This window comes from Myzus persicae, unplaced genomic scaffold (genome assembly GCF_001856785.1).
Source record: "Myzus persicae strain clone G006 unplaced genomic scaffold, MPER_G0061.0, whole genome shotgun sequence".
Lineage (NCBI taxonomy): Eukaryota > Metazoa > Arthropoda > Insecta > Hemiptera > Aphididae > Myzus > Myzus persicae.
Window position 1 is genome coordinate 5140 of NW_019103956.1, and position 27536 is coordinate 32675.

At 28.0% G+C, this 27536-nt stretch overlaps 5 protein-coding genes and 1 long non-coding RNA gene across 7 annotated transcripts; 2 read left to right on the forward strand and 4 right to left on the reverse strand.

Moving 5' to 3' along the window:
* Nucleotides 1-586: 586 nt before the first annotated feature.
* Nucleotides 587-8410, reverse strand: LOC111036850 (fizzy-related protein homolog). The gene is made up of 2 exons (XM_022319095.1): nucleotides 7603-8410; nucleotides 587-2545 (listed from the first exon to the last, which is right to left on the reverse strand). Exon 2 carries the CDS (start codon nucleotides 2523-2525, stop codon nucleotides 924-926), a length of 1602 nt encoding a protein of 533 aa, XP_022174787.1. The 5' UTR covers nucleotides 2526-2545; nucleotides 7603-8410; the 3' UTR covers nucleotides 587-923.
* A 40-nt stretch (nucleotides 8411-8450) lies between these two features.
* LOC111036851 (NADH dehydrogenase [ubiquinone] 1 beta subcomplex subunit 5, mitochondrial) lies at nucleotides 8451-12182 on the forward strand. Its single transcript, XM_022319096.1, has 4 exons — nucleotides 8451-8734; nucleotides 9154-9371; nucleotides 11132-11238; nucleotides 11553-12182. Exons 1-4 carry the CDS (start codon nucleotides 8650-8652, stop codon nucleotides 11689-11691), a joined length of 549 nt encoding a protein of 182 aa, XP_022174788.1. The 5' UTR covers nucleotides 8451-8649; the 3' UTR covers nucleotides 11692-12182.
* Nucleotides 12183-14562: 2380 nt separating this feature from the next.
* Nucleotides 14563-16519, reverse strand: LOC111036852 (60S ribosome subunit biogenesis protein NIP7 homolog). Its single transcript, XM_022319097.1, has 4 exons — nucleotides 16328-16519; nucleotides 15772-15997; nucleotides 15553-15693; nucleotides 14563-14745 (listed from the first exon to the last, which is right to left on the reverse strand). The coding sequence occupies exons 1-4, from the start codon at nucleotides 16381-16383 to the stop codon at nucleotides 14626-14628; spliced, it is 543 nt and encodes a 180-aa protein (XP_022174789.1). The 5' UTR covers nucleotides 16384-16519; the 3' UTR covers nucleotides 14563-14625.
* A 3971-nt stretch (nucleotides 16520-20490) lies between these two features.
* On the reverse strand, nucleotides 20491-21258 carry LOC111036908. Its single transcript, XM_022319189.1, has 3 exons — nucleotides 21127-21258; nucleotides 20786-20989; nucleotides 20491-20718 (listed from the first exon to the last, which is right to left on the reverse strand). The coding sequence occupies exons 1-3, from the start codon at nucleotides 21189-21191 to the stop codon at nucleotides 20631-20633; spliced, it is 357 nt and encodes a 118-aa protein (XP_022174881.1). The 5' UTR covers nucleotides 21192-21258; the 3' UTR covers nucleotides 20491-20630.
* A 534-nt stretch (nucleotides 21259-21792) lies between these two features.
* On the forward strand, nucleotides 21793-26294 carry LOC111036888 (60S acidic ribosomal protein P2-like). Of its 2 annotated transcripts, none has more exons than XM_022319153.1 (5): nucleotides 21793-22088; nucleotides 24151-24320; nucleotides 25078-25164; nucleotides 25237-25324; nucleotides 26004-26294. In XM_022319153.1, exons 1-4 carry the CDS (start codon nucleotides 22033-22035, stop codon nucleotides 25311-25313), a joined length of 390 nt encoding a protein of 129 aa, XP_022174845.1. In that variant the 5' UTR covers nucleotides 21793-22032; the 3' UTR covers nucleotides 25314-25324; nucleotides 26004-26294. The 2 variants fall into 2 exon arrangements, with proteins under 2 accessions (XP_022174845.1, XP_022174846.1); XM_022319154.1 differs by having other exon boundaries at nucleotides 21797-21931.
* LOC111036889 lies at nucleotides 24187-27490 on the reverse strand. Its single transcript, XR_002604818.1, has 2 exons — nucleotides 27404-27490; nucleotides 24187-24357 (listed from the first exon to the last, which is right to left on the reverse strand). It is a non-coding gene; the product is annotated as an uncharacterized LOC111036889 (long non-coding RNA).
* Between the last annotated feature and the right edge of the window lie 46 nt (nucleotides 27491-27536).

Below are 27536 nucleotides of genomic sequence, written 5' to 3' on the forward strand. Positions count from 1 at the left end.
TGCCAAATACAAATAAATAAAATTAACTCTACATTATGTTGCATTTAATTCTTTAAACTATATAAATGATTAACACTTATAAATTAAAATGATAACAATAGACAATTTGAATAAAGTTTTTTTTAAATACTGGTCTTTTTTAAATGTCAATGACATAAAATAAGTTAGATAGGATTGAGATAGTTAGGCAAGGTTAGTTAGGAAGCAGATGTTTGTTATTACTAACATACATTTCTTTAATAACTAAGTACCTAAGTATACTAATTTTTAACATTTCAAAATTGACGAATTATTTAAATTTCTATACAACTAATCAAGGATTTTTTTTAAACATTGTTTTTATAATAATATAGTGAACAATATAGTAAAGTAATGCAACAATTTTAGTACATTATGATTATGATTATTTCTATAAAACTGTAAAATAATCAAAATTAAAATGTATAATCAGAAATTAAAAAAAAAAAAATAGATCACCAGAATTATTCAAAAATAATATAAATTAAAATATTTTTATAACTTTCAATGGTATTAAAAATAACTAACAACTCTCAACTATACAATGACAATTTATCACATTTTTTTAAAATTATTCCTATGGGTCTTAGTATTACCTACTGAATTTAATTATCTATTAAAAAGTTATCACTTATAAGTGATAAACTAACACTTCAAAATAAAAAAATTACAGAAATATATTTCACAAAATTGTTTAATAAAAAAAGAAAGTATTGAAAAAAAGCGAAATCAAAATCAAAACAAAATTTAATTGTTTACAATTAAAAAAAATAAAAATAGTTAAGTTTGTTCAATGGGCAACAAACTGAAAAATGGCTAAAAGGCAAACAAAATATAAAATATATAAGAAAGAGAGATCAAGACATGATTAAATTATATGGATCAATTGTAATAATACACATCACTTATCGAATGTTTGTAAAAAGGTTTAGTTTCGACTTGGGTTCTTTATGTGAACGTGCTTTTGAAAATATATTCCAAAATCTTAATGTCTCATCTCCAGCTCCTGTTACTATGGACTCTCCATCAGGAGACATGGACAAATACAATACCCTGAATGTATGGCCTGTGAGTTTGGCAATTTGACTCATCGAAGGATATTTCCAAACAACAATTTGATTTTGAGAATATCCGTGTGTACTAACCAACTCTTGAGTATTCCTTGACCAAGCAAGATTACACACTTGTGATCCTGTGTCGATACACTGCATTGGTTGTCCAGTTAGCGTGTTCCAAAAACGTATACATTTGTCAGCGGTACCTCCCCCGCTAGTCAATAGACCTCTTTGATGGGGTGACCATGCAATTGCTTTTACTGCAGCAGTATGTTGGTGATATGTCAATTGTGGAGTGTATGCATGTGTATTCCATACATAAAGTCTATTATCATTTCCTCCAGATGCTAGGTATCTGTTATCTGGAGACCACTTTAGTCCACATACCTCTTGCCGATGACCTGCATATCGCCTACATGTAGATAAACTTGGACCTCTCATATCTCTTAAAAATATGTTACGATCTCGACTTCCCGAAGACACAACATCACCATTCCATGCGATAGCACCGACTCTGCCTGCATGTCCAGTTAAACTGTTGACTTGCTTTTCTGCAGCAATATCCCATACTTCAACAGATCCTTCTTGAGTACCAAAGGCTAAATAATTGCCTTTGTCATTCCAAGCAACCGAAGTAACAACATTACCATCAGATGACAAATCACTAATTCTTGTGACTTTACTTGTAGTTGCTGACCATAAATATACACAACTTCCTAGCCCAACAGCAAGTAAATTTGAAGATGACCAATCAACTAAATTTAAATAAAAGTCATCTTGCAGTTCAGGGGCATCAAGGACTTTATAAGGCACTCTAGAAATTTTGCGAGGTATTTTACGTGGCGACCGTAAAATTTCTTGACTTTTAGAGCCAAGAGGAGATAGAGAATAAGGAACCCGTGATTGAATATTATCAACTTGTTCAGGACTGGAGGAATAGTATTGGAACAAGTTTCGTTTGGTAGCTAAACGATCACGGTTTTTATCTTGTATACTTATTTCACCAACACTAGATCCAAGCAGTTCATTGTGGAGAATGGCTTTGTATGCATTATCTTTGTTAGCAGCTTCACTTTGAAAATCTTTCTTACCATAATCTAAACCGTATCTAATATCTGATATAATATTAAACCTTGCTGCAAGGTTATGTGCCTCCCGGTAAGGTATAAACCGATCAGCTCGAAAACCATTAAACTGATCATAAGTTTGAACAGATGTACATGGTTGATCAGTTTTAAATTTTTTAAAAGATTTTAATTGATTTGGATCGTCATCAACCTCCATTTCTTCAAGTCTTTTAAAACCCAATAGTGTATTTTCTTTCTCTACAGATTGTGACTTCGATTCTGCTGTTACTTGTTTTTGACGGTTTTTCAAAACAACGTAGTCAGGACTCCTGGACAGCTGCGCCCTCAGTCTCATTGCAAATGTCGGATCCATTCCTTCATCCATTTCTGTGTCTTTATATATGCCTAACAAATAAATTCCAATACCATATAAATTCCCAAACATGTATTATTAGGACTTAAAATTATTTTATCAATATAGTTCTACATTTATGATTATATAAAATCATAACATTAGGTTAATCAAGCTAAATATCAAACAACTACTAAATATATTAACTAATTTTACCTTATTACCATTAAGTTTATAAGTAAAGTTATCATATTTTTTCTTATATAATTATTTGGCCAGTACCTATTATATAGTAGAAAAGTTTTTGTCCCATAATTATTGTAAAAATGAGTAGAGTTTAAACTCTGTCCTGTGAGAGAAAGCACTAATTCTATACATTACCGTGCTTCACCTTGCTGCCGAAACATGTTTCTATATGGCAAGGTGTCAAGAGGGGATGCGCAGAAAAACCGATTTTGGTCGGTCCATGGTACATTTTCTCACTAGACAGAGTATAGATGGGAAGTGAAAATATTTTAAAAAATATTCTTAGTACATTTCGGGGTACATTTATTTATTATTTGAAGTTGTTGTAATTATATAAACTATTATATTAAATAACTAATAATAATATAACAAAATATTTTATACCTAGGTATTATTTTTTTTTTAAAATATATTTTGATTAGTTTAAATTTTGATAGTAATATAACCAGCTTGTCTTTTCTTCACATATTATAAAACTAATCAACCTCTAATTTCTATGAAATATCATCCCAAGTTATATTTTATTTTATTAAATTACCAACTTTCAAAAACAGAGTTCTACAAATGTTAGTTTTAAATAGATACTATAGTTGTTTGCTATATTAACTAGGTACACATTAATTTAATTCAAAAAAGTTAAGAAAAATAGTAATTATAAGAAATATTAAGAATAAACAAAAAAAATTATGAACAACTAACCCAGGTAATCAAATTCTTATAATCAAGTCATGTGGCGATCTAATCTTTTAGTACCATAATTGATAAAATCAAGCCATATTTGTTAATTAAATACCTAACAACTATAACAAAAAAATAGTTATTAAATTTAAGTAGATATTTGTAGTCTGAAATATAACATAAGAAACTAGTAAAGGTACCTATTGTACATCAATATTTGTATAAACGTATTTGAGATATTTTAGTTATTATTATAAAACAATTTGGTTATACAAACACAACCTTATATAATAATTTATGAAAAAATTGTTCAAATAACTGTTTAGTCAAAAAAGCTTTAAATTTCAAAACTTTGTGGTACTTTTTCACATTAAACATAAAGGTATCTATTACAATAAATTTCCAATCAATGTTAAAGGTAAATAAAACTTTAAAAAATACTAATTCTACCTTAAGTAGTATTAACATATTGAAAAAAATAATAACTGTACATGTCTTGCTTTTTCTAAAATCTAAAATATAGATAGGTTATTTTATTAGCAATTTCAAATTGTAATATTAAGTTCAAAGAAACTATTGCACACTTCATGAAAATAATTTTGGGAACATTCCGTTTATCTGGTTTTTTCTAGTTGAACTGTATATATTTCTAGTTTTACATATGTGTCAGATTTAATTCCTTTATTTTTTTTTAAGTTTTCCTGACTTCTTGTCATTAAGAAGTATTTAGACATTTGGTTATATAATGCATGGGCAACAACAGGGTTTTAAAATATAAAAATAAGTATAACTACGTACAACTTCAAATAACTAAATAATATTAGGTATAAAAAATTATGAAGTACCAAGATAAGGGAAATGGCAAAAATATTATACTTGGATTCAAATATAGGTATATTTACAGCTGTTTTGTGTATTAAAAACTTAAATAATAAAATCTATATGAGAGAAAATTGTTTAAGTTGTTTGATCTTAAGCTAACAATTTTGATTCTATTCAAAATAACCACAGATATTTTTATCTACTTATATATGTTATACAATACATTGACATCAAGGCTATTAGCAGTATTTATAAATTATACATCCAAGCATCATGAAATGTAATATAATACTATAGGTTCTTTTCTGATCTATCTAAAAAGATTATAATTAAGAATGTTTAAATAGGTTTTTCTAAAGTTAATTAAGAAATGATTACTGGTTAGTTAAATACAGAACTATAACTAGTACCATTAACTATAAATACTAGTATTACTAGTAAATTATTTATAATTAGTGCTAATACAGTAATATAATAAAAAAATACAAAATCAATAAATATCTAGTAAAAGAATTTTATTAAATTAATTTCACTAATTTGTAAAGGTGCCTAATATTAACCAAAAATAACGTATATTAGGGTAATTAGGAAGATAAGGAGAAAATATTCAAATTTCATAAGTATTTTGTTAACCTATTCATAGTTAATTAAGTTATAATTACTAGTAGTTCAAGTATCTTTATAAAAAATAACTTCCTAGTAAAATTACCTAATAATAATAATCTGAAATTTAAATGATTTTATAGTCAATAAACTATAAGTATACATTTAGTATTTAAAATTATACCAAGGCATAATTTAATTTCTTACAAATATGTAATAAAACTCAATTAGTGTACCTATTAAAAAAAATACAATAATAATATCAATGAATTATAAGAAATTATAATAGATGTGTTTGATAACTATCTATAGGTAGGTAGATTTTAAGTAGTTATCTAATTAAATTTCTTAAAGTAAATACTCAAAGATTTTATAGTACAAAATCACTAATATGTACCTATTATATGGGAATACTACAAGATGAAATTAATTGAAAATTAAACACAAGTCATTAAAAACATAAGCGTTGAACAAAATATTAAGAATATTTATTTTTCTAATATCAATATGTATAACATATCAAATGCCTTAAATATTGATAAAAATAAATAGATAGGTACATACCTACCTAATTTGGTCAACATAAAATCAAGGCACCAATTAGGTAATAATATTTAATAATATTACTGAATAAGTTTATAGATTTAAATGCAAGATATTAGCATTTATATCCTAATTATATGAAACCTTTTTTTTCTGATCTAAAATACTTAGTAAATATTAGGAGTATTATATCATATGCTTATAAGTGGCATGAAAGAATATCTCCATATCAAATTGTGCAAAATCAAAAAAAATAATTACCTAAGTGTACCTAATGAAAGTTAATTTTTCTTGTAATTGTCTAGTTATACTAATTAAACTAAGAAACTTTAATAAAAAAAGTGTAATGAATGTGTTAAATTTGAATTCAATGATAGACAATGAAAATATTAACTTTAAGAACAATATTTCAATCATTATTGAATTTTTATTAGCTTTTGAACTAATACTACTTTCTTGTAGAACAGTTAGAATGGTTGATTGTATGAATAGTTAATAGAAGGTAATAGGTATACCTTAAAATTAATCAAAATATTTTTATGTCATTACATATAGTAAAATGTATAATACATGTATAAATTTATAGGTTCCCACAAGGCCCAGTATGGTACTTTTAAATTACAACAAAATAACTATTGAAAAAACATTATGAAATATAAAGGGAATTTTCTATTTTTTTTGTTAAATTTAGATTCAATGATAACTCATTTTATATACATACCAGCTACAATTTTAATTTACAGTGGAGACCATTTGTCAATCATATAGAACAGATTTATAATAACTACTGACATATAATAGATTAAAAAAATTGACTAAATCATGCATTGATTGACATTGAAATCTAGTGAATAAAAGTGTTTGGGGCACATAATTTTTGTTACATGGTTATTTTTGGGGGATTTAAGCCTAAATATAAAAACAGCTAAAGGTTTTTTATTTAGCTATCTTAATTAGTGACTAATTGCATTAGTATTACACAATATAGATGGTAAGTACCATGTCATTTATATCTCGGTTTATACCAACTCATCTAATTTAAATTTAAAGAATACCTAGGAAGATAAACTATACAAAAAACAACAGTAAATTAAAGTCACCTATTCCTAGAAAATCAATGAAAATCTATTGATCATAGACATAGTACCTAGCAAACTGGTATCTATACAAATAGTTCTCCCATAATTATTAATGCAATATAAAACAAAAAAAAAATTAATAAATTACCTACACCTCAAAAAATACACTTAATTTCTTAAGTTGGAAATAAAAAATATTTTGAGTGTAGATTTATGGATTATAGTCAATGTTAATCAATAGCATAAGGAGTTTATCACAAAAAAAGTATTTTCAATGTAAATATTATCGTTTTAAACTGATTGAGAACTCCCACCTATGTAACAAGCTATATAATGAGAATTGGATTTACCCAATTTATTATTTAAATAATAGCAACTGTTCAAAAACTGTATGAAACAAACTTCAAACATTTGAATTGTATAATTATTTTGTATGTTTTATAATATGTACTGTTTTATATAGATTTTATAATATGATATATTATCTAATATTTTTAAATCAATGAAGCCATGTAATAGACATAAAGAATTGTATAAGACATTATAGCCTGAGGACAAGGAGTATATAATAAAGTAACTGTGGGAGATCCATCTTTAATAATGGGTATCCAGACAGCAGGAGGTAAGTAAATTTGCAACAACTCACGAATAAAAAAAAATAGTCATTAGTGTGCCATTCAAACAACACCGCCAAACAACATTATTTTCTTGAAATGAATAGTAAAATAAAGAAGTAAAAAACTAAAATAGAATCATATTAAAAAAAAAATACATTTTTTATCTAAAAGCCTATATACCTAGAGTATTTATATTGGCATATAGACACGGCGTATATTTTATATCTAAGCATTTGGGTCCTATTTTTTAATAAAAGTTTGAGCCCAAATGGTGAATACAAGAGATTGTAAATACTGAATTGGAGTTTCATTTAGGATTCTAGAATATGAACTCAAAATACAACATCGCCAATGCAGACGTGATAGTTCGCACTGGTTATCTGCTAATAGCCTTTTTGTCAAAATTGTGTAAAAATGATGAATTTGAGACCAATAACTATTAATGTTATTCATGATGATAGTGATAATAAAATTAATGGTAACAATATTTTTGTCTTTAACTTTCAGTTAGGTACTACTCACAGTTCTCGATATTGACAAAGTTTCTATTCAGGCTGGGTGTCGTCGTTACTCAGCAGTCGGACGGCAGCGGCAGTTTAAGTATTGACAGTTGATTCGGCAGGCTCACTGGTACATTTTTTTCGTTTCCGTTCGACGCTTCCGATACGCAATGATTAATTAATTTATACTACGTGGACTATAAGTAGATACGTAGGCAACCGGAATATAGTAACGTATGATATGCTTATGTCAGATAATGCGACAGATCTAGAGGACGTATCGACATACTAATCGCCGTCCGCGAGATTGAAGATTGTAAAACGTATTAATTTAAAACAACTCGACCATCGGAATACGCAGATAACGTTTCGCCACTCGCCGACCGAACAATAATAATTCGTGAACGGCAACGACGGTGAGCGGTGACTGGTGGTACGAGCGTCGAGCACTGCAAGCCGTACAGCAGTTAGACACTATAATACGGTAACGGTGGTGTAACTGTGGAAGTGGTAATCGAACGTCGAACACAACTCATCAGCGTCACCGCGTCGCGTCGGTACTCGGCAGCTGCTGCACTGTAGTACATCGTGCATCATTAATTTACATTGTCACTGGACTACGCACACTTTTTTTTTGTATATTATACCATACCAAACGGCTTACCTATTGATTTTTTGTTCACGCGTTCCGTTTGGGCCACAGTGTAACCATGTCCCAGAAAAAAAACGGCACGCTGTCTTCGTTTCGGGATTATTTTACGCAACATTGGTCACCCCATCTGAAGGGCACATTATTAAATTATTTGATATCTATTCTGGTAATCAGCGGTCGGTCGGTCGACTACACAGATATATAAAAATATTTTTATATATCTGTGGTCGACTAGTCAACTCGTCCCTCTTATCACTAAAATTTTCGTTCTGAAATCTGTAACCTGTGTGCTGTGTCTATGACATTTTATGTCCCAAAAATATCCGAAGTAGCATGCAAGAACTGTTTCACCACTGTACACTTTAACCAGTATTCTGTTCGTTATTGCGTATAATTGGTTTAACTAACGCCGATAAAATGGCTGTTTGGAGTTCATTGAAACTGGGATCGGTGATCAGCAAATGTCCGAGTTTGAAGAAAACCGATGTGCTAAAATCATCTGGTGAGAATTTAACTTATTTTTTGAATCATAAAATTATTCTACTATATTATAGGTATTTCGTTGACTAAAGATTTGTTACCATTTTGTGTTTGACGTTCATAAAATTCAACTTTTTTGTAATAATTTTACTGTAATTTATTATGGTTAGATCTACTTTTACATGCAAAAATAAGATAACATCACCTGGTATATTATGTTACCTCTTTAACTAACTCTTCATTCTGCATTATTTTTTTTTAAGAAGCACATATTCTTATTGTGCCCTTCAGATACACATTGTATATTTCTTTAAAAAAGAAAGAAGTTATGTTATAACCATTCTACTATTTTTTCTCTCTTTTAAATTCAAAATGTTTGTATCCTATACTAAAAGAATTTAAATTCAAATAATAAAATAAAATTTTTGTCTGGAATTTTAGCTCTTGTACCAACTCGTAACATGAGTGGTCATCATTTAATGGGTGTTAAGGAGACTCGCTGGCAATGGACAAAATTCAAGGATTTAATTCACTATTATGTTTTGGTTGGCGTTATTCCTTTGACTCTACTTATCACTGGTGTTAATGTTTTTATTGGACCAGCTAAATTGGCTCCAATTCCTGAAGGCTACAGACCTGCACATTGGGAATACCATCAGGTTAGTTGATTATTTATGTCAATGAATTTCATTACTGATTCATATTATTCATACGTACAACTTATAAATATCTAAAGAAAACATAAAATTGTTTACTTAACATCTATATTATAAATTTACAACTGTGTACATTGTTATGAATGATAGGTACTGTGGCTCGAAATATTTTATTTCTATAAGGGAAAGCCTAGAAATTTACCAGTCGACACCAACCAACCATCATTAATTGTTATAAATTGTTTAAATAAGCCAGTACAATGTTACATTTACAGTATAATAATTAATTATATAACCTTTATAAGCTACTAAGATTCACTTTATAGGTACAGTCGTACAGACAAACCGACCACAACATTTTTTGTTCACCTGGGCATTTGTGTCACTCAATAGGCACCTAATAATAATAAAATAAAATTTGAATATTGCTTCATAACTTATAGTGCAAACTTATAGCACTTTGTAATTTGTATGTGTTCCTAATAATTTTAAGTATTGGAATTTGAAGATCACATTGAGTTATAATATAGAGACAAAGATATACATTTGCATAATCATACTGAGCGTATGTGCGACTATGAGGGTTTGAAATGTAGGTATTAGAAGTCAAACTAACTTAATAGGCCAAATTTCATTTTGTATATTGATGCATATTTTGTTAGTAGAGCATTTAATTTGCATATTTCATTCATTCTTAATTGATAAATTAATGGTTTTCTCTCTAAGACAAGAACTACTAATATGACAATCATCAATTAATTTGAAACTATCACGGATAAATGTTTAATTATCAAAAATAATATTTCATAATTTAGGAAAACAAAATTTTTAGTTCTTTTAATGTCATCAAAGAAAAAAAAAATTTCATGGCAGCTACCTGGTTAATATTAGCTATAAACTAACCACACTACTTTAGCACATTCATGGGAGAGTAATAAAGTGATTGAGAAAACACTGCAACGCACGGAACGCACTTGTATCAGTTTCTAGGTGTATTTTCAAACACAGTTCTTTCTCTCTCTCTCCTCTTGTTTCTGTCTAAGTGCTGTTAACTAGTTTATCAAACTATGGCAGAGGTCAGTAATAGGCCAATTTGACCCAAGCCGAGAAAATAACTGTACTTCCAAAATTCCGCGCATTATATAATATAGATATTTGATCTATTTTTATGATATATTTGGTTATTAGAATATTATATATTACTAATATTAGCTAAATAAAATTAAATAAAACTAATATTTGAGTTTTTTTTGGCCCCCAAAATTTTTTTCTCAAATTATTTGGTCGGACACAAAAATTAATTGCTGACCCCTGGTCTACAGGTTTACTTGTCTTGTTTTATTTATAGGGTATATATTTTGTATGTATAGTAAACTACATATTTTTTTTTAAGATTTTGTCTATATTGTTAAATATTTTGTTATTTATTGCATGCATAATTAGCACCTTTTTAATGCATATAAATCTGGTCTCAGACTTATAATAATGTAGCTGTACACAATTTGCCACCGCCAGGGCGGCACCATAAAGACAATATACCACTGCAGTTTGTGGCGGACCTTGAAATCATATTTCAATAAAGAAATTAGATTGATAGATTATTTCTCTTAAAGTTTCTTTTAATTTATGACTGTAGTTAATGAACTTGCAGTTATTCAATTATTTGAAGTAGTTAACAAATTAGTTTTTTTTTTTATAAATCGATAAAAAATAATGTAGTTTAGTTTAATATAAAAATATCTAATCCAAATTTATTCTTTTAGCATCCAATCACCAGATGGATGGCTCGTTATATTTATCCCAGTCCACAACAGCAATATGAAAAGTATCTACATACATTATATGAAGAAGACGAAAAATTTAAAGTCAGGTAAAAATGTTCTCATAGTTATTGAAATGTATTAAAATACAGGGAATCAAAAAATAAATAAGTGTTGATTCACAATTATATAGTGTAATTTTTAATTACATATACAATTCTAATAATTCTGAAACATTAATAACAAATATAAAAGGTGCCTCGTCTTGAAGATATTTATTTACTAGAAGAGCAATTTGCTGATTTGTAAAACTACCATATTTTTAACTCACTTCTTTAACATTAAATAATGCTATAAAAGATAATAAAAATCACTTTTATTTTTAGTCCCTTTTTTATTTATTATTATTTATATTATTTTTCAGAATGTTAGCCAACAAAATTAATGAAATGATGAAAGATCGATCAGACTACAAATCATTTTACTATAGACCTATCTCTGCTAACCATCACAGAGTTATCAAAGAATCTATGGATCGCCAAGAGTCCGAGGGATTAAACTAGTTATACACATTTGTATAATTAAATTAGAAATTGTTAATTTTATTGTAGGTACTAAAAACATGTTTATAACGTACATTTAAATGCAAATTATACATAATAGGTTTTTAAAAATCCAGATGAAATATTGTATTTTATATCGCATATTAAAAAATGAATAAATTAATTGTCTGGCCTGTTTTGGTCTGACTAATGTTGTACATTCTATAATCGAATCACATTATTACACATTTCAAATTGTATACACCTGGGTTATCTATACATATACTGAAAACACTAAATATGTTATCAAATTAAATTAATTGAGCTTAGTAAATCAGATATTACAATGAAAACATTTAAATTTATCAATTCTAAATGAAAAAACACAAAATTTAATTAAAAATGTAGAATAGATAAATATATAGTACCTAAATTAATATTTTAAGCATAGAAAAATAACATTTTTCTATTCTATCTGCAATGGAAAATTAGAGAAGATTTGAGAGGAAATTCATGTAGAGAAAGCAGCACTACACAATTATTTTCAGAACCTTAAATTACTAATCCATGTGTCTATGATATAAATCTTAAGTTAAATGTTTTGATTGATGACAAAAATTGTAAATCAAAATATAAATAAACAATATTATTTTTAGTTTTGCATATTAAACTTTAAATATGAACAACATCTTTCAGAATTTATATTGTAAAATGATATTGGTCTATTTAAATAAAGTTTTTTTTTTATTATTATTTTCAAAAGTAATTAACAATCTGTATCCACACTAGACACAATAAGAAAATGTGATGAAGGTCACATATCATGAAGTTTTGTTGAAAGAAGCCACCCATTGATAGCATTTTGTGCTAGCTTGATAATTATTTATTTATTTATTTATATGTATATTTTTTTTTAAATTTAATTTAATTTAAGAGATCTTGACACTACTTATGCTTCAGACGTCTCGGAGGACTTCCAGATATTGAGTGAGTGCCCAAGTTTTTTATTAATTGATTTGGGTGATAATTTAGACAGTAATGAAATCTTTTATAAAATATTTTAGCTTCATCGTTTATAGTGGTAAGTTTTAGGTCGGTGTGTAGTATATGATTTGACACGTAGGGTGGTGCATTCATTAGTTTTATAAGCTCAATATTTTGAAAGATTTGGATTTTCAAGATATTTGTTTTTTTTCGCATTGCCTGAAGGCCATAGGTCCATAGTGGTTTTAATAGTGTTTTGTATGTAAGCAGTTTTGTTCAACATACAACTACATTCTTATACTCTGTTTCATCTGGCTTTATTCTGTTACCTGCAAACTCAGCTGCTTACTCAACACTTGTACGCTGAAGTTTAAACATATGAGATAGTATTAAGTGAGGGGTACATGCTATAGGACATGCCAAGGCTCAAAGATCGTTAACTTTTTCCAACAAGTGAGCCACATTAAAAGTTTTCAGAAGTGATCAACTGCTAATTGTTTAAGTAATTAATATATATTATTACATGTTACATGCAGCATAATGCTAAATTGTACAATAATATTCTTTCATTGTTATTTCGCCTTCAAAATTTGGAGAATTGTACTTTTTTCTTGGCTAGTAAGTACTTTACTTTGATGTAAAGTGTGTTTAAGTCTTTAACTTTAAGATTTTTAATAAGATTCACTGGTTAGCGACCCCTGACCTAGAGGCTAGAATGTTTTAATGAATCCTTAATGATTACTGATTAATGATAATGTTAAGTTAGGTGGTAGGGAATAAACAATTTAACAAACCAATTACGGTCCAACTGGCAATTACAAGCTGTCTTTACCTATCACGATGATACAAACGATGCTTGATTTGCTGAAGGAGTCCCTCTACTCTTTTAAAAATATTAACTACTAATATATCTACTAATTATATCCTAATTAAAAATTGTTTAAATCTTTTGGTATTCAATTTTTTATAATTTTGCATCCCCTCCTTAATTTTTTCTAACGCTGGCTACAAATACAAGTGCTTTACACTATTACACTCCGTCCACTGAGAAAGTTGGAGAAAGTCTCTGGGGGCGTACAAATGATTGAGCTCTGTCGTTTCGTACCCAAATTTCTCTAACTCTACCTCTAGCCGGCAGGTTAATTGATGGGAATTCACCAGATCAGACGAGTTTTAGCACCCAGAAGCTCTCTCTCGGTGGCCAGACTATAGAAGCTGATCGACTGACCGTTATACAGTTCAAAAAATACACATTTATAATTGAATAATTGAGGTTTTTTAAATATTTAAGAGAATGTGTATACCATTGTTTGTAGAGTTAATTTTAAGTAATAAAGACAAAATATTTGTTACATAACAGATTTAACTTTAAGTTTATATTTTGTAATTAGTTGGTAAAGTTTGCATAGCATTTGTCGAGGCCATGGTAGTGGAGGGGAACGGATAATGCTAATATGAGCTGTCACCACTGTCATTTGTTCTGCATAGGTTTTTTTTATGGGATTATACAGCAGATAATGGCAAAGACTCAATGACTGACAAATTAGTAACACATTGTTCATAGAAATAAATACTCCAACGTATCAGTTTTTTCTTTTATTTTACAACTATGAATAATATTGGATTGGATTCTTATAAAAATATATAAATTTTAAATTTTAAAAAAACTTGTGGGGTGGGCCAAATAGGGTAATGGAGTATATTTAATAGAAAATTGATTTTATCCAAAAACATCGCATTTGAAAGTATCATTATGTCCAAGAAATATATTAATACTCTTCAAAAGTTTCAACCTACCCAATAATATTTTTAATTTTTAAATTACAAGTGACGATGACAGACAAAAAAAAACATTGTAAAATCAATACATTTATCACAGTTTAAAATCTAAAAATAATCGTACTTCAATTTAAAATGTCAATGAGTTGTTTATTAAAAATATTTTAAATAATAATAATACAAGTAAAAATATTATATTAAATCATCTTCGCATCGAATAAATTCACCAATATCGGCTTGATTGAAACAAACTACAGATAGTGGATCTGTATGCTTGCATTCAGTAGTATTTTTTGCTGCAACGCCAAAACCCTAAAATAAAATAAAATATTGAATAAATATACTATTATATTTATGGCATTAAAAAATTAACAAATGATTATTGCAAACGCCACGTGATCATAACTCCTTATATCAAACAGATATAAAATAAGGATACAAAATTCATATTTTTAAAGAATTTGAATATTTAAATATGAAATTTTCTTTTTATTGTTACAAACCAATACTCTTGGCTAAATACAATAGTTTTTAAATTTTATGATACAGATTAGATACTAATATAGTATTAAGTATTTGAATAACTTGATGGAAGAAGAAGGGTCGGGATTAAGAATTTTGTGAACATGGAGGATAATATATTTTTAACATTATTATTCTGTCATTGACATACTATCGACTTTTTATGTACATGGTAATATTGACAAATTACTACACAATATTTAAGATTTTTTTTTTAAATATTTGTACTATTTTATTAAATAATGGTTTAAAAGCTATATGTTCAGTTCAAACTTTCTATTTGTTATTTATTTTAGGCATGTTAAGTTTAAGAGGACTTGTAACCTGCAAGTGTTGTTTCCATAATACTATTGCATAACATGGAAAATGTAATATTCAGAAGAAAACGTTTCACTTCCTTATTATTAATATTAGAGTGAATTGTAAAGTTAAGAATATTATCTACAAAAGAAGCAAATTAATAAATTAATCATGACTTATTTTGTCCAAAATCACAATGAAAGTTTTTAAAGCATAACCTGAATAATAAATATGCATACAAGTATACAGATAAATAAATAAACAGCCTGAAATAATATTGATTATAACTATATTTACCAAAGGAACATCACTCATTGAGAATACTATAACTCCTTGGTATTGAGTAGTACTTTCTGTAATTCGCCCAAGACCAGATTTCAAAACATTATGACCATACAGAAATTGCTGTTCAGCGGCAGGTTTTATCCACATTTTATGCTAAAAGAACAAGAAGGTATAATAAAAGCAATTCATATAAAAAGTAAACAAAAGTGAAAATACAGATTAATTTTTTACCTGGGCATATGGAGCTAAATAATCTAAAGATGTTATATGTATTCTAAATTTTCCAGACTTGGTAAATTTTCCAAAACATGTACCTATACTAATTATGTTATCAGGATTCATCATGGATCCCATATTTAATACTTTTTCAGATACATAATAAACTCGATCTTTCTTCTCACGAAAACAGTATTTTCCATCTGAACGATCAATTAATAACTTTATATTTGAGCCAATGCTAAAATAAAAATACATACAAATTTCAAATTAATTGTTGCTTATTTATATTTCAACATTCTAAAAGTTAATATTTCACATAAGATTAGGTTAATAACAAAGATAATATTAAAATACCACAGAAATAAAAACTTCAGAAGTACAATACTGTATTACTCCAACTACCAAGCACACTAAAGGTAGTCCATAATATTTTTAAATACTGAAATACCCACTTAATGAATGTATGATATATCTACTAATAATTTGCATTTTTTTAGCACGTTTATTGATAAAAATGTTGAAATTGTACAGTCTCAACCTATGTATGTATGTACATAAAATAACTTACTATTTTGACAATTTTTCGAAAAATACTTTCATTCGGTCATCAGTTAATTGTTTCATGGTTTAATAATTGATTTGTTTTATTTTCAAAAGTTTATTTAGTAATGGATAGAATAAGTAACTGCAACTCCATCAGAGTATCAGAGCACTGCAATAAAATAATTATAGTACTCTTTAAACAGTCTAAACTCTTATCATGTATTATCAAATTTACCGCGTGTACGGTGCACATGTAATAACATAAGAATAATATAACCACAGAATTTTATCATTATCTGTGGTACAAAATGACAGATTTTGGTAATTGCCATGGACTAAAAAATGTTTTGTTTTTTTTTATTATTAAAAAAGCAAATTTATAGTACTTACCATGAGTGTTTACTATAAACTATTGCTTATATACTTCGAAGGTATTTACATAATTACATTTTACCATGGTAATTGAATATTTCCAGTGGCGTGGCCAGGATTTTTTTTCGGGGGGGGGGGGCTGATCAATTGTTTACACAGCGGTGGTTTAGTTTTTGATCGAATACCATAGACCATTAAAATAATTTTTAAATTTTATTAACATTTCGGGGGGGCTGTAGCCCCCTCAGCCTCCCCCTGGCTACGCCACTGAATATTTCAATCATGAATTATTGAATCATTGTAGAATGGAAGAAGACCAAACTCTTACGAATGAAAGTCATGTGGTAAATTGTACGATAATCGGCCACCGGCTGCGCTGCGGCCGCATTGGTTCGTATTTTGAGTTTTGACCCGCGTAGTATATTAACTATAAGTATATAAGTATAATTCATGTTATTAATGTTTTTTGGAAAATATATGCATTATTTTTAACAATGGTCATGACATTAGTAGCCTGTACAATTTCCCATTCATACTTGTGTGTACATGTATATTTCATAAAAAATTTTTTGTCATTCCTAAATAGTTGAATAATGTGATCATTACCAAATCTAGTTGTTTTATTCACAACTTTCACAGTTTTACACATATTTCTTAACTATGTTTTCACTTTACTTCTAACTTTTAATAGTGTTAGACTTTTGGATTAACATTGTGACAAGTACCATACAAATATTCAAATATGCAATGTATTCCGAGCCTCCGAGGGGAAATTACCGCTGCGGTGTTGTATGATATTTTGATAGGGTATAGCATTATACAGTATTAAGAAAAAATATTTCCAAAAATTTAATTAGTTTTTTAAGTAATAATTGTTTAACATTGAATGAATTGACACAATTATAGTTTAGCAACCTATCGTTTTTTTTTTTTTAAATGTGTGTTATATGGTGCTTTATAAGAATGTAAAAAAAAGGCCGGACAAATTACGTTTTGAAGTTATTTACTTCAAATGATATTTTTTTTTTGTAAAATAAACTTTGTATAATAGGTTCTACAATTAATTGTCAATTATTAAGTCATACCTAGTATAATACAATTTCGTATTAAATAACCCAATACCCATATTGTACACATTTTATGCAGTTTAAAAGTCAAATTCCTTTATTAAAAGAAATGTAGATTGGAAATTACAAACAAAACTTGGACTTAATTACTCAAAAACTTTCCCTTTGAAAATTGAAATTTATTAATACAAATTAGAAGAATTAAAAAAATAAAATAAAAAATAATAGTCAATGAGTAATACAGTCATGTATGATATTTTTTTTGATATTTTTTTGATAATTACTAATTTTACTATAGTAAGAAATTATTTCACCTTTAACTCAATTTGCACTATTGTATATAACTATTTATTGTGAGCCTTGATAACAATCAATGTTTAGTGCAAAAGTGTATTATTATTTATTATACATTATTACATTATATTATTAAATGATTTAGTTACACTCAACAAATAAGAGCCCAGAGGGTTTCACATGCAAAGCTACCGAATTGATCAAACCTTATAGTAAATACACTAGCCAACTTCATGGTCATTAAATCGTATCTGGAAGCGCCAATCACGAATTTCATTCTAATCTCCCCCGTTCCTCTCAAACTTTCCGTATTATAGGTACTACTTAATATCCACTACTCCACTCCTACCCTTAAGCATCGCTAATTGCTTAAGTAACCTTGGGCACAAAGTAATCAGTATTTTGAATCCTTAACATCAGCCTAACAATCAAGAGATATTCCAAACCGCTAAGATATTGAACACAATTATTAAATTCAAATAACCAAAGAGGCATTGGTTCTCCTCAATGCTACAGCTATCAGAAATTCGGAAATACACGAAACTATTGTTACAGCACTCCGAATTGTGTGAAATGCAGACTAGAACATCTCACTGACAAATGCACTAAAAATGGGAGAAACCAGCAAAAGACAGCCAACTATAGAGAAAGCAAAATTGTATGCCGCACAAAACCTAAAGATAGAAAAACGAACCAAATCAATCATCTATTTCCAACATCTGCTAACCCAATATATAGAAAAATTGTCATACGCCGAAATCACAGCGAACAGCGAACACACCACTACATGAGCAACCTCTACAACACATCATCACCAAATTTCTCGGCAAATTAAAATCAATCCTTAATCTTTTTCTAATTATTTCACTCACATCATCATTAAAATAAAATCCCACTCCTCACCACTCCCATTTCACATCATAACACATATATCACTCATTCCGTACATACATATTTAATATCATAGTATGTCATACCTAGTCTTAATACCAATATCCCGGGTATAAACTAACTTAAAAATGTGTGTGTAAATATACTAATAAAAATGAGATGTATTTTGATATATATAACTGGCTGAATATTACCCGGATTCGCCGTTGTGCAGTTTTCGCTTTCTCTAAACGAAATTTTTAGATCAATACGACCATTGACCTATTATAAATAATTATAATATAAATAAATAAATTATAATAGGTCAATGAATACGACAATACCTACACGTCCTACACATATAGTTGTGTTTAAAAGAAGAAAAAAATGTACAATCAATATTTATAATTAATCAAATTAAATATAGTAGTAGTAGCATAATTAATTATAACTGAAATTACATATAAATTAATGAAATTGTAAATAAAAGATCACTCTTAGGTTCATTTGATACAAAATAGTTAAATTATTTAAATTACACTCTAAAAACCCGTAACCTTTAAATACAATCCCCCCACTTTCTCCATTCAGAAAAAAAAAATGAAAAATCAAGCGACGTGGAGACAGGAGGGTATTTGGGACGCTCCATTAGCAAGAGAATTTGATTACGCAAAACTTTCTAGCCCTCACAATTTAATGAAGACATTTACTGTAATACTGTATGTCTGTGTATAAATCACAATACCGTTTGGTCATGGTATCAGATCTATTTTATTAATATCTTATAAATTATAATATAGCTAACTGAAAAATACGCGATACGCCTATTAATTATTATTGAGTTACATTTTTATAATTTTCCTATTCACCACAAACTCTTAAAGATTACAAAATTCGGATTTTTCCGTTCCTGTAACCACATTTAGTTGATTAAAAGTCAAAAAATTTTTTAAAAAATTAGAAAATTAAATGTTAATTTTTAATTAATTCTAAGATCTAAGTGCTTTAACCATTCAAACTCAAAAATGGTATGGACTAATAACATGAGTAATGTGTATCTCTAATACCTAAACAGCCATTTACTCTCATAACTTTTTTGAAACTGATTATTACTTTAAATATCTAACAATTAAATGAGCTACAAATTCGATTAGACTTTCAAAACTATTTGATTGCAATTGTTGCGCATGAGTAAGCAGTAGCCATGTACTTATGCATGAAATTAATTTTGTTGAGTTATCCGCTTAATAGTAGTATGGAAAACCTAATTTAGTCTATAATTGTAAGGTAATAGGTAGGTAATGTGTGAATACCTTAACTCTTAAGATACGGTGTTTAATGATATATGACGTTTGTGGAAAAAAATAACGGAAAAATAATTTGTTTATTCTTTATTTATTAAGTAAGCTATGTACACATAAACAACAAAATATGTTTATTATTTTCCTTTGTTTTAGTAAATTATTAATAAATACATATTATAATTACTACAATAATAATAATACTACAAATATAAGATACTATATAACATCACAATTTAAAATAATAGTTTTTGAAGAATTTTAAACTATTTGAACTTCTCCAGTTTTATTAACTGTATGCATTATTTATAATATCTACCTTCAAATTACAAATTATTAAATATTTTTAACGTTATAGTGTAGATGACTTGAGTATGAAATTATTATTTATTAATATTATACAGTTATCTGTTTATTATTATACTTACTTTTTACACTTTGGTGTCGCAGCTGATGATTCAGTAGGTTCACTGTAAGATACAGATAATAGAGGTGTCTCCACATTTGAATCTCTAAAATTGAAAGAATTACATAAATTAACTAGAAAGTACAACTATAAAATAAGGATTATCTTCATACTGTAGCTCTACAAATCCAACTGAAACAACATCATACTTTTGTGGTATTGCCCCAGACGTCAAACAGTTGTATGGTGAATCTTCATTACAGACCCTGTAGTCATTTTTGATAAAATGTAGTGAACATACCCTATGCCAGGTTTTCACTTCATTTAGACATAATGATTCTATCCATTTAGCCTTCTTTTTTTTGTCTTTAGGAAACCTTAAGATAATAATATATTACTAAACAATTAAATTTATATATCCTGAAGTTAATATGTTATGTTTGATAATTGAATATGAACTAATACATGCAGTACCTACATTACATATAAACTGTTTAGTTTTAAAGTTACTTACGAATGAAATGACAAATTATGATTATTTTTAGCATTACTTCCGCATACACAACACCTAAGCACCATTTTAATTTATTATTTATTAATATTTTATGATTGGTAAAATAAGGTATATAGTAATAAATATAAGTAAAGCAAATAGAGTATATTATAAGGAAGAATTATAACATAAAAGATGAATAATAATTTTATCTAATATGAATTGCAATACTTTTAATACATAATATAATATCATCATTAATTTTAAATGTTGAAAATTTTAAATATATAATCATATTGGCGGTTTTTTTTTTTTTGATAATGTGATAAGAGAGCCTCAATTACTTCTCCTCTGTCATGAACTAAGATATATATCTTAGTTCATGTCCTCTGTGAACGCGGCCTCAAATGTATTTAACATATTCGTGGCCTATCCATATCTTTATTATCAATGTTTTTAAAATATTACTTGGACACTTTTTAAGCACTAACTACTAGTACTACAAGTACTATGTAGTAGTTCGTGTTTTTAAGCTACAACAATAATAATATTTATTTTGATTAGTCGCTCAATTTTGCTCCTAAGACGCTCGTTCATTTCGGCTTCGAAAAAAATTAGTATCATACTTAATTTAAGTTGGTACCGTTTTATAAATTCTACTGTTTGGCTACACTGGAACAGTTTCACTGGTCTTCGCATTCTATTCTCCGAGTTTACGACTACTGACTAGCTTTACTTAAAAATATTTCGTAGTGTCCACGCTCCGATAACTTGTTCTTCACCTTTCGCCAACGGCTAGTTCACGTTTCGTGTCCAACAGACTTAAGTAAGTATGTTTTTTTATAACCATTACGTTTTAATGTTTTTTAAATCACCCGTTGTCGTTCCGGACTTTCCGTCTCACCCAAACGCTTCTGAAATCTGTCGATGCGTCGAACCCGAATACCACGTGTGAATGATTACATCCTTGTCGGGTTATGTCGGTAAGTCTTGATAAAATGCGTTTTGGGTCTGTAGTTTTAAGTAAAACAGCATATAAATCTGAAAATCTGATTGTTGTGAATCTTAAGTGTCTCAAGATAATTATTTTTCTACTTATATTATGTTTCACCATTTTGGCCGTAGCATGTAGGATCGTAAATCCTGTGTAAAAAAATCGCTCCAAGATGTTTGCACCATGTCATTGACATGGTGCTTTATCCCAGTGAGGGGTAATTTAACACCGGTTTGAATTATCGAATTTCTGAATTGTGCTAATAATTGGCGGTCAGTGCAATACATCAACATGACTAGTACATGGCCATTAAAATTGTGTAATGTTATTCGTTAATTGTTACGGGATTAGATTTTGATTGCAATGTTATTTCGTAATTTTCCTTTTGCGTTTTGTTGTGAAAACACCTAAAAACAAATTACCTAGATTTTAATTGTAGATGTCGTAGTTGTGTTTTGGAAGGCACCTTTTTCTGTGTTATATTTTTCAACATAAATAAATTGTGTATTAATCTTAAATATTATATACTCCCTTACTTATGGGAAAGAAAACTCAATCTATTCAATCATAACATAGATTATGTACATATATGTATTGTTGTTTTCATTCAAACCTTAATTAGATATAAATACCTATGTCTGTGATGATATAATATCACCATCTTTCGACTGAAATTTTATGATGATAAAATTTATATTCTGATGACACTATTTATAAAACAAAAAATGTGATTTCTGGATAAAATAAGTACTTAATTAATAAGGTACTGCAAATAATAATGTTATGTTTTGAAACTATTATATGAAAGGATTATTTTTACGAGCCATCTTTCGGGTCTGAATTATGATGTTGATTTTTATTCTAATAGTAGTATTTTATTTTATTTAAATTTACATGATGATTCACAATATTTTAATACCATCTTTCGGGTCTGAAACCTGATGCTAATGTGTTAACTGAAATCAATTGTTATACCTATGTACCGACTATAGTTAAATCAAATTGTTAATATTTTTTATGATGATTCACAATATTTTAATACCATCTTTCGGGTCTGAAACCTGATGCTATTGTGTTAACTGAAATCAATTCTTACACCTATATACCAATTATATTTTAATTAAATTGTTAATATTTTTCATGATGATTCACAATATTTTAATACCATCTTTCGGGTCTGAAACCTGATGCTAATGTGTTACCTGAAATCAATTCTTACACCTATGTACCGATTATATTTTAATCAAATTGTTATTATTTTTCATGATGATTCACAATATTTTAATACCATCTTTCGGGTCTGAAACCTGATGCTATTGTGTTTACTGAAATTAATTAATTGATTTAATCATAGTTAAAAAAGAGCCCCACTGCAGATTTTTCAAATTTTCCTCAATTCTATACAAAAATTTAAAATTATATTATATAATATAACATATTTTTGTTGCTATCTTATTAATAATTAATAATTTATTTTTTATATTGTCTGTATAATACATTTTCATTATTCAGTAATCTTCGGCCTGATACCTATTTATGGGGGCACCAACAACAATTACTTCAGAGGGAAAATTAGTATTGAAATAATAATAGTACTGATCAGAAATAGGTATAATTAAAAGTATAATTAAACGGATGTCCGGAGACAATGGTTTATAGCAACAAGCCTTCAAGCCAATCTATACATTAAAAATATATAATACTTATATTATAATATTATTAAAAAAATAATAAGTATGTAATATGCTCCTCATTTAACTTGAGTTGAATATGACATTGCTAATGATGATTAATTTTAATACCATCTTTCGGCTGATAACAATTGATGAGTACTATTTCCTGACTGCAATTTAAATTATTAGTTTCATTTTTGTTATTTTATTCCAATAAAATAAGAAATGGATTTGATTTTTGCTAATGATGAATAATTTTAATACCATCTTTCGGCTGAAACTAGATTGATGATTAATATTATCTGAAAGCAAATAAAAAAATATAATGTAAATGCAAATATTGTTCTCAGTTATTATTTATTGTTTATTATATTTTAGAATGCGTTACGTGGCTGCATACCTGTTAGCTTCCTTCAGCGGAAAAGAACCATCCAATGATGAAATCGAAAAAATCCTAAGTTCTGTCGGTATTGAATCTGATTCTTCTAAAGTTAATCTCATTATCAAAGAACTGAAGGGCAAGAATGTTGATGAAGTTATTGAAAGTGGTAAATATTACAGAATGTTGATAAATAAATGTGCCAACTGAAAATAAATTAAGTATTGACACTTTGAAAGTTCATTAATTAGTTAGTTCCAAATTGTTATGTTGTATAACACATGGCTAAGATGTAATAACTAGATATGATTGCAACTTTGTGATACGCAAGTGGAAAGGCCGCGACTGGCAGTACGTTTTATCACTTTGAGCTATTAGTTAAGAAAACAATACAAAATAATTAATTCTGTGGCTAAATAAATCTTAAAATCACTGCTAGCTGAGATTCCTTTTTATGCTAATCATGCAATATAGTATAATATATTGTCATTATATTGCATAATAGTATATGCTCAGCCAATAACTAAAATGCTTCTCAATATGATTATACTTAATTATTTAACCATGGTATAACATATCTAGATAGAAGATAGTTTTGATTTAGTTCTACTTTATTACTCATCCAGTTTTATACTAGTATAAGACAACATTAGTTGATTTTGGTTTTATGAAGTTATTGTTAATTTCTATACAATACCTATTTATTGTAAATATAATACTATGCATTCTGTTTTATTGAATTAGAATTTGAATTCTTTTAAGCCGTTTCCCTGTTATTTTTTATAAGATTATTAGTGGTGGCATATTTTTTAAAGGCTTTTCATCTGATTAGAAATTATCTTCAGTAACTAATTTCCCCTTAAAAAATTTGTTCCAATTTAAAAAAAATATATCATGTGCATTAATTATTAAATTTCTTTTTATAGGCAGGTCTAAATTGGCCAGCGTGCCAACTGGTGCCGCTGTAGCAGCGCCTGCTGGAGCTGCAGCACCAGCAGCTTCTGAAGAAAAAGGTTAGTTTATTTTTTATTGACCATTTTGTCATACATTACTATAATTACCGCTTTTTAATTTTATTCTCATAGCTACCAAAAAAGAGGAAAAGAAAGAAGAATCCGATAATGAATCTGATGATGATATGGGCTTCGGACTATTCAATTAAGATATTAATTTGTAAGTTTGACTAATTTAAAAACTAAACTGTAATTTATGCGCTAGCAGGTTATTGATTAATAACTTAAACCTTCCTAAAAGTGTGCTAAAAATATTTCATTTTCATTGGATTTGAGATAGTCAACTTAAATATATATTGTATAAGGTCAAAGTGTACACTGACTAAGATATTGTATAATATACACATTTTTAATTAGTCTGTACTAATTGCTGAGGTTTTCTCAATTATAAATTTTATTGTCAGATCGGAAATGCATTTGTTAAATACTTTTTGAAGTAGATAAATATTGAACTGTAGTGCGTTAACCTTTATGGCAAATTATGCAGGCTCCAGCGGGTTGTTATTTAATCAATGACATAAACCTTCCTAAGGGTGTGGGAAATAAAATAAACATTTCAGATTGTCTGTATTCAAATATATTTACAATATTAGGCAAATGTGAACATTATAATAAAATCAATAACTGGTAATTATAACATATTTTTTTACCAAATGGGACTTAAAATCTTATACTGTAAAGACCTAAGAAAATATATATTACTGAGCAACAGACATTTTTAATAACATGTCAGGATTAATGTATTAAGTTTTAATGATTTTCATTATGTGTAATCTACAATGCTTTGTATTAAATAGTAAATACTTATCATTGATATAAAATTAATTTTTATTTTGCAGGTTTCCTAGCTATTTGTTGTACTTCAGAAAGTGATGGTTAAATAAATCAATTATTTTAATTGTATGTTTGAATTTTTTTTTTCCATTATTCAATACTTCATCTTAAAATGTTTTCCACGGTTATCCTGGTAAGGTAATTCCAACCAATGTGTTTTAGCATAACTTAGGTGTAACTATAGTTACATGCGAAACCTAAACTTGGATCATTTGGAATTTTAAGCCAGTGAAATAAATAAACAACAACACTTACTATTACCAATGTATCATATCAATAAATAATATTTGAATAGATATCAATTTATTTTTATACTTTAATGTTTGGTTTGTTTAACCTATGTCCGCTTCCAAATTTCTCTAAGTATCCTTTTGCACTATTATATATTTATAGACAGCTTTACTATACAATTGTCATTAATAATATGTTATTCTTGAGTTGCTTATTTAATAAAGCCGTACATAGGGATGGAAACAATATATCGGTAATATTTGTAGACTAAGTCAATATATCAAACAATTATAATCAATTTATTGACTTGATATTGAATTTGTTCGATATTTCAATACGAGAAATCAAGAGACATTATTTACATACATAAATTATTTGTTATGTAATATATATTAATTAATGTTTACATTTTCACATTGTACCATACTCCTCGCTGACTGCATCAAAAGTTGATATAGGTATATTATGTACTTATATTTACATTTTACATATATGTAACTTGGTATCAATATTGGGTACGCAATATATCAACAATCAAAGATTTTTGACATCCATACAGGAAACTACTACAAATTAGCTTTCATCTAAATTTCTGAAAAGAGTTAGTGTAATTCTATAATTTTTTGGTCTTATTATGAGCTACTTAATTGTGTATAGCTTCTATAAGCAAATTGTATGTCTTTAATTACAAAACCATTCACACATTTCTGGAAATCTAAAAAAATTGGATTTATTGAATTAATAAAACCGTACCAAAATAGTGCAAAGCACGGAAATGAAGATAGATCCATGGTTATATCTTAACATATTGGCCGTTATTTTATTTTAATACGCTAAAAAAAAATGTATTTTCATATTATTTTGTTACCTACCGTGGGAAATTTATAGGGTTAAAATGCGGTGTATACAGTTCTATCCACCCTCCGTTGGCGACGAGCTATCGTACTTTATATTTAAAAATTGTAGAAATATGTATAGCAAATAAACCCTCGCCCGCCCACGGTTATCATTTACCTAACATTCCTTAATACTAAGTAGTAACTACTATAAATATTACCAACATAATTTTTATGTTTCGAGAGAACGGACAACGGTAAACTCCGACACTATTATAGTAAGTTATAGTATATAGTTTAAAATAGTATGGTCACCTATCGAATCATGAAAAACGTACCAGAATCGATGTTAAAAACACCCGGAAGGTGGCACGTATGTGGGTTATAGTGGCGATATCCTTAGTGCGGATGCAGCAATGCCGGAGCACCTTGAATCCTGCATCTGTATTGCACTAGTGGTATATATTCCAG

Excerpts from the sequence above, each read along its gene's own strand:
- LOC111036850 (XM_022319095.1), bottom strand. The coding sequence starts at position 2,525 with ATGGATGAAGGAATGGATCCGACATTTGCAATGAGACTGAGGGCGCAG.
- LOC111036851 (XM_022319096.1), top strand. The coding sequence starts at position 8,650 with ATGGCTGTTTGGAGTTCATTGAAACTGGGATCGGTGATCAGCAAATGT. Across the intron at positions 9,372-11,131 it reads CACATTGGGAATACCATCAG|CATCCAATCACCAGATGGAT; the intron begins GTTAGTTGATTA and ends TTATTCTTTTAG. Across the intron at positions 11,239-11,552 it reads GACGAAAAATTTAAAGTCAG|AATGTTAGCCAACAAAATTA; the intron begins GTAAAAATGTTC and ends ATTATTTTTCAG.
- LOC111036852 (XM_022319097.1), bottom strand. The coding sequence starts at position 16,383 with ATGAAACAATTAACTGATGACCGAATGAAAGTATTTTTCGAAAAATTG. Across the intron at positions 15,694-15,771 it reads ATTTAGCTCCATATGCCCAG|CATAAAATGTGGATAAAACC; the intron begins GTAAAAAATTAA and ends TTGTTCTTTTAG. Across the intron at positions 14,746-15,552 it reads CAATGAGTGATGTTCCTTTG|GGTTTTGGCGTTGCAGCAAA; the intron begins GTAAATATAGTT and ends ATTTTATTTTAG.
- LOC111036908 (XM_022319189.1), bottom strand. The coding sequence starts at position 21,191 with ATGGTGCTTAGGTGTTGTGTATGCGGAAGTAATGCTAAAAATAATCAT. Across the intron at positions 20,990-21,126 it reads CATAATTTGTCATTTCATTC|GTTTCCTAAAGACAAAAAAA; the intron begins GTAAGTAACTTT and ends TATTATCTTAAG. Across the intron at positions 20,719-20,785 it reads GTTGGATTTGTAGAGCTACA|AGATTCAAATGTGGAGACAC; the intron begins GTATGAAGATAA and ends TTTCAATTTTAG.
- LOC111036888 (XM_022319153.1), top strand. The coding sequence starts at position 22,033 with ATGCGTCGAACCCGAATACCACGTGTGAATGATTACATCCTTGTCGGG. Across the intron at positions 22,089-24,150 it reads ATCCTTGTCGGGTTATGTCG|AATGCGTTACGTGGCTGCAT; the intron begins GTAAGTCTTGAT and ends ATTATATTTTAG. Across the intron at positions 24,321-25,077 it reads TGATGAAGTTATTGAAAGTG|GCAGGTCTAAATTGGCCAGC; the intron begins GTAAATATTACA and ends TTCTTTTTATAG.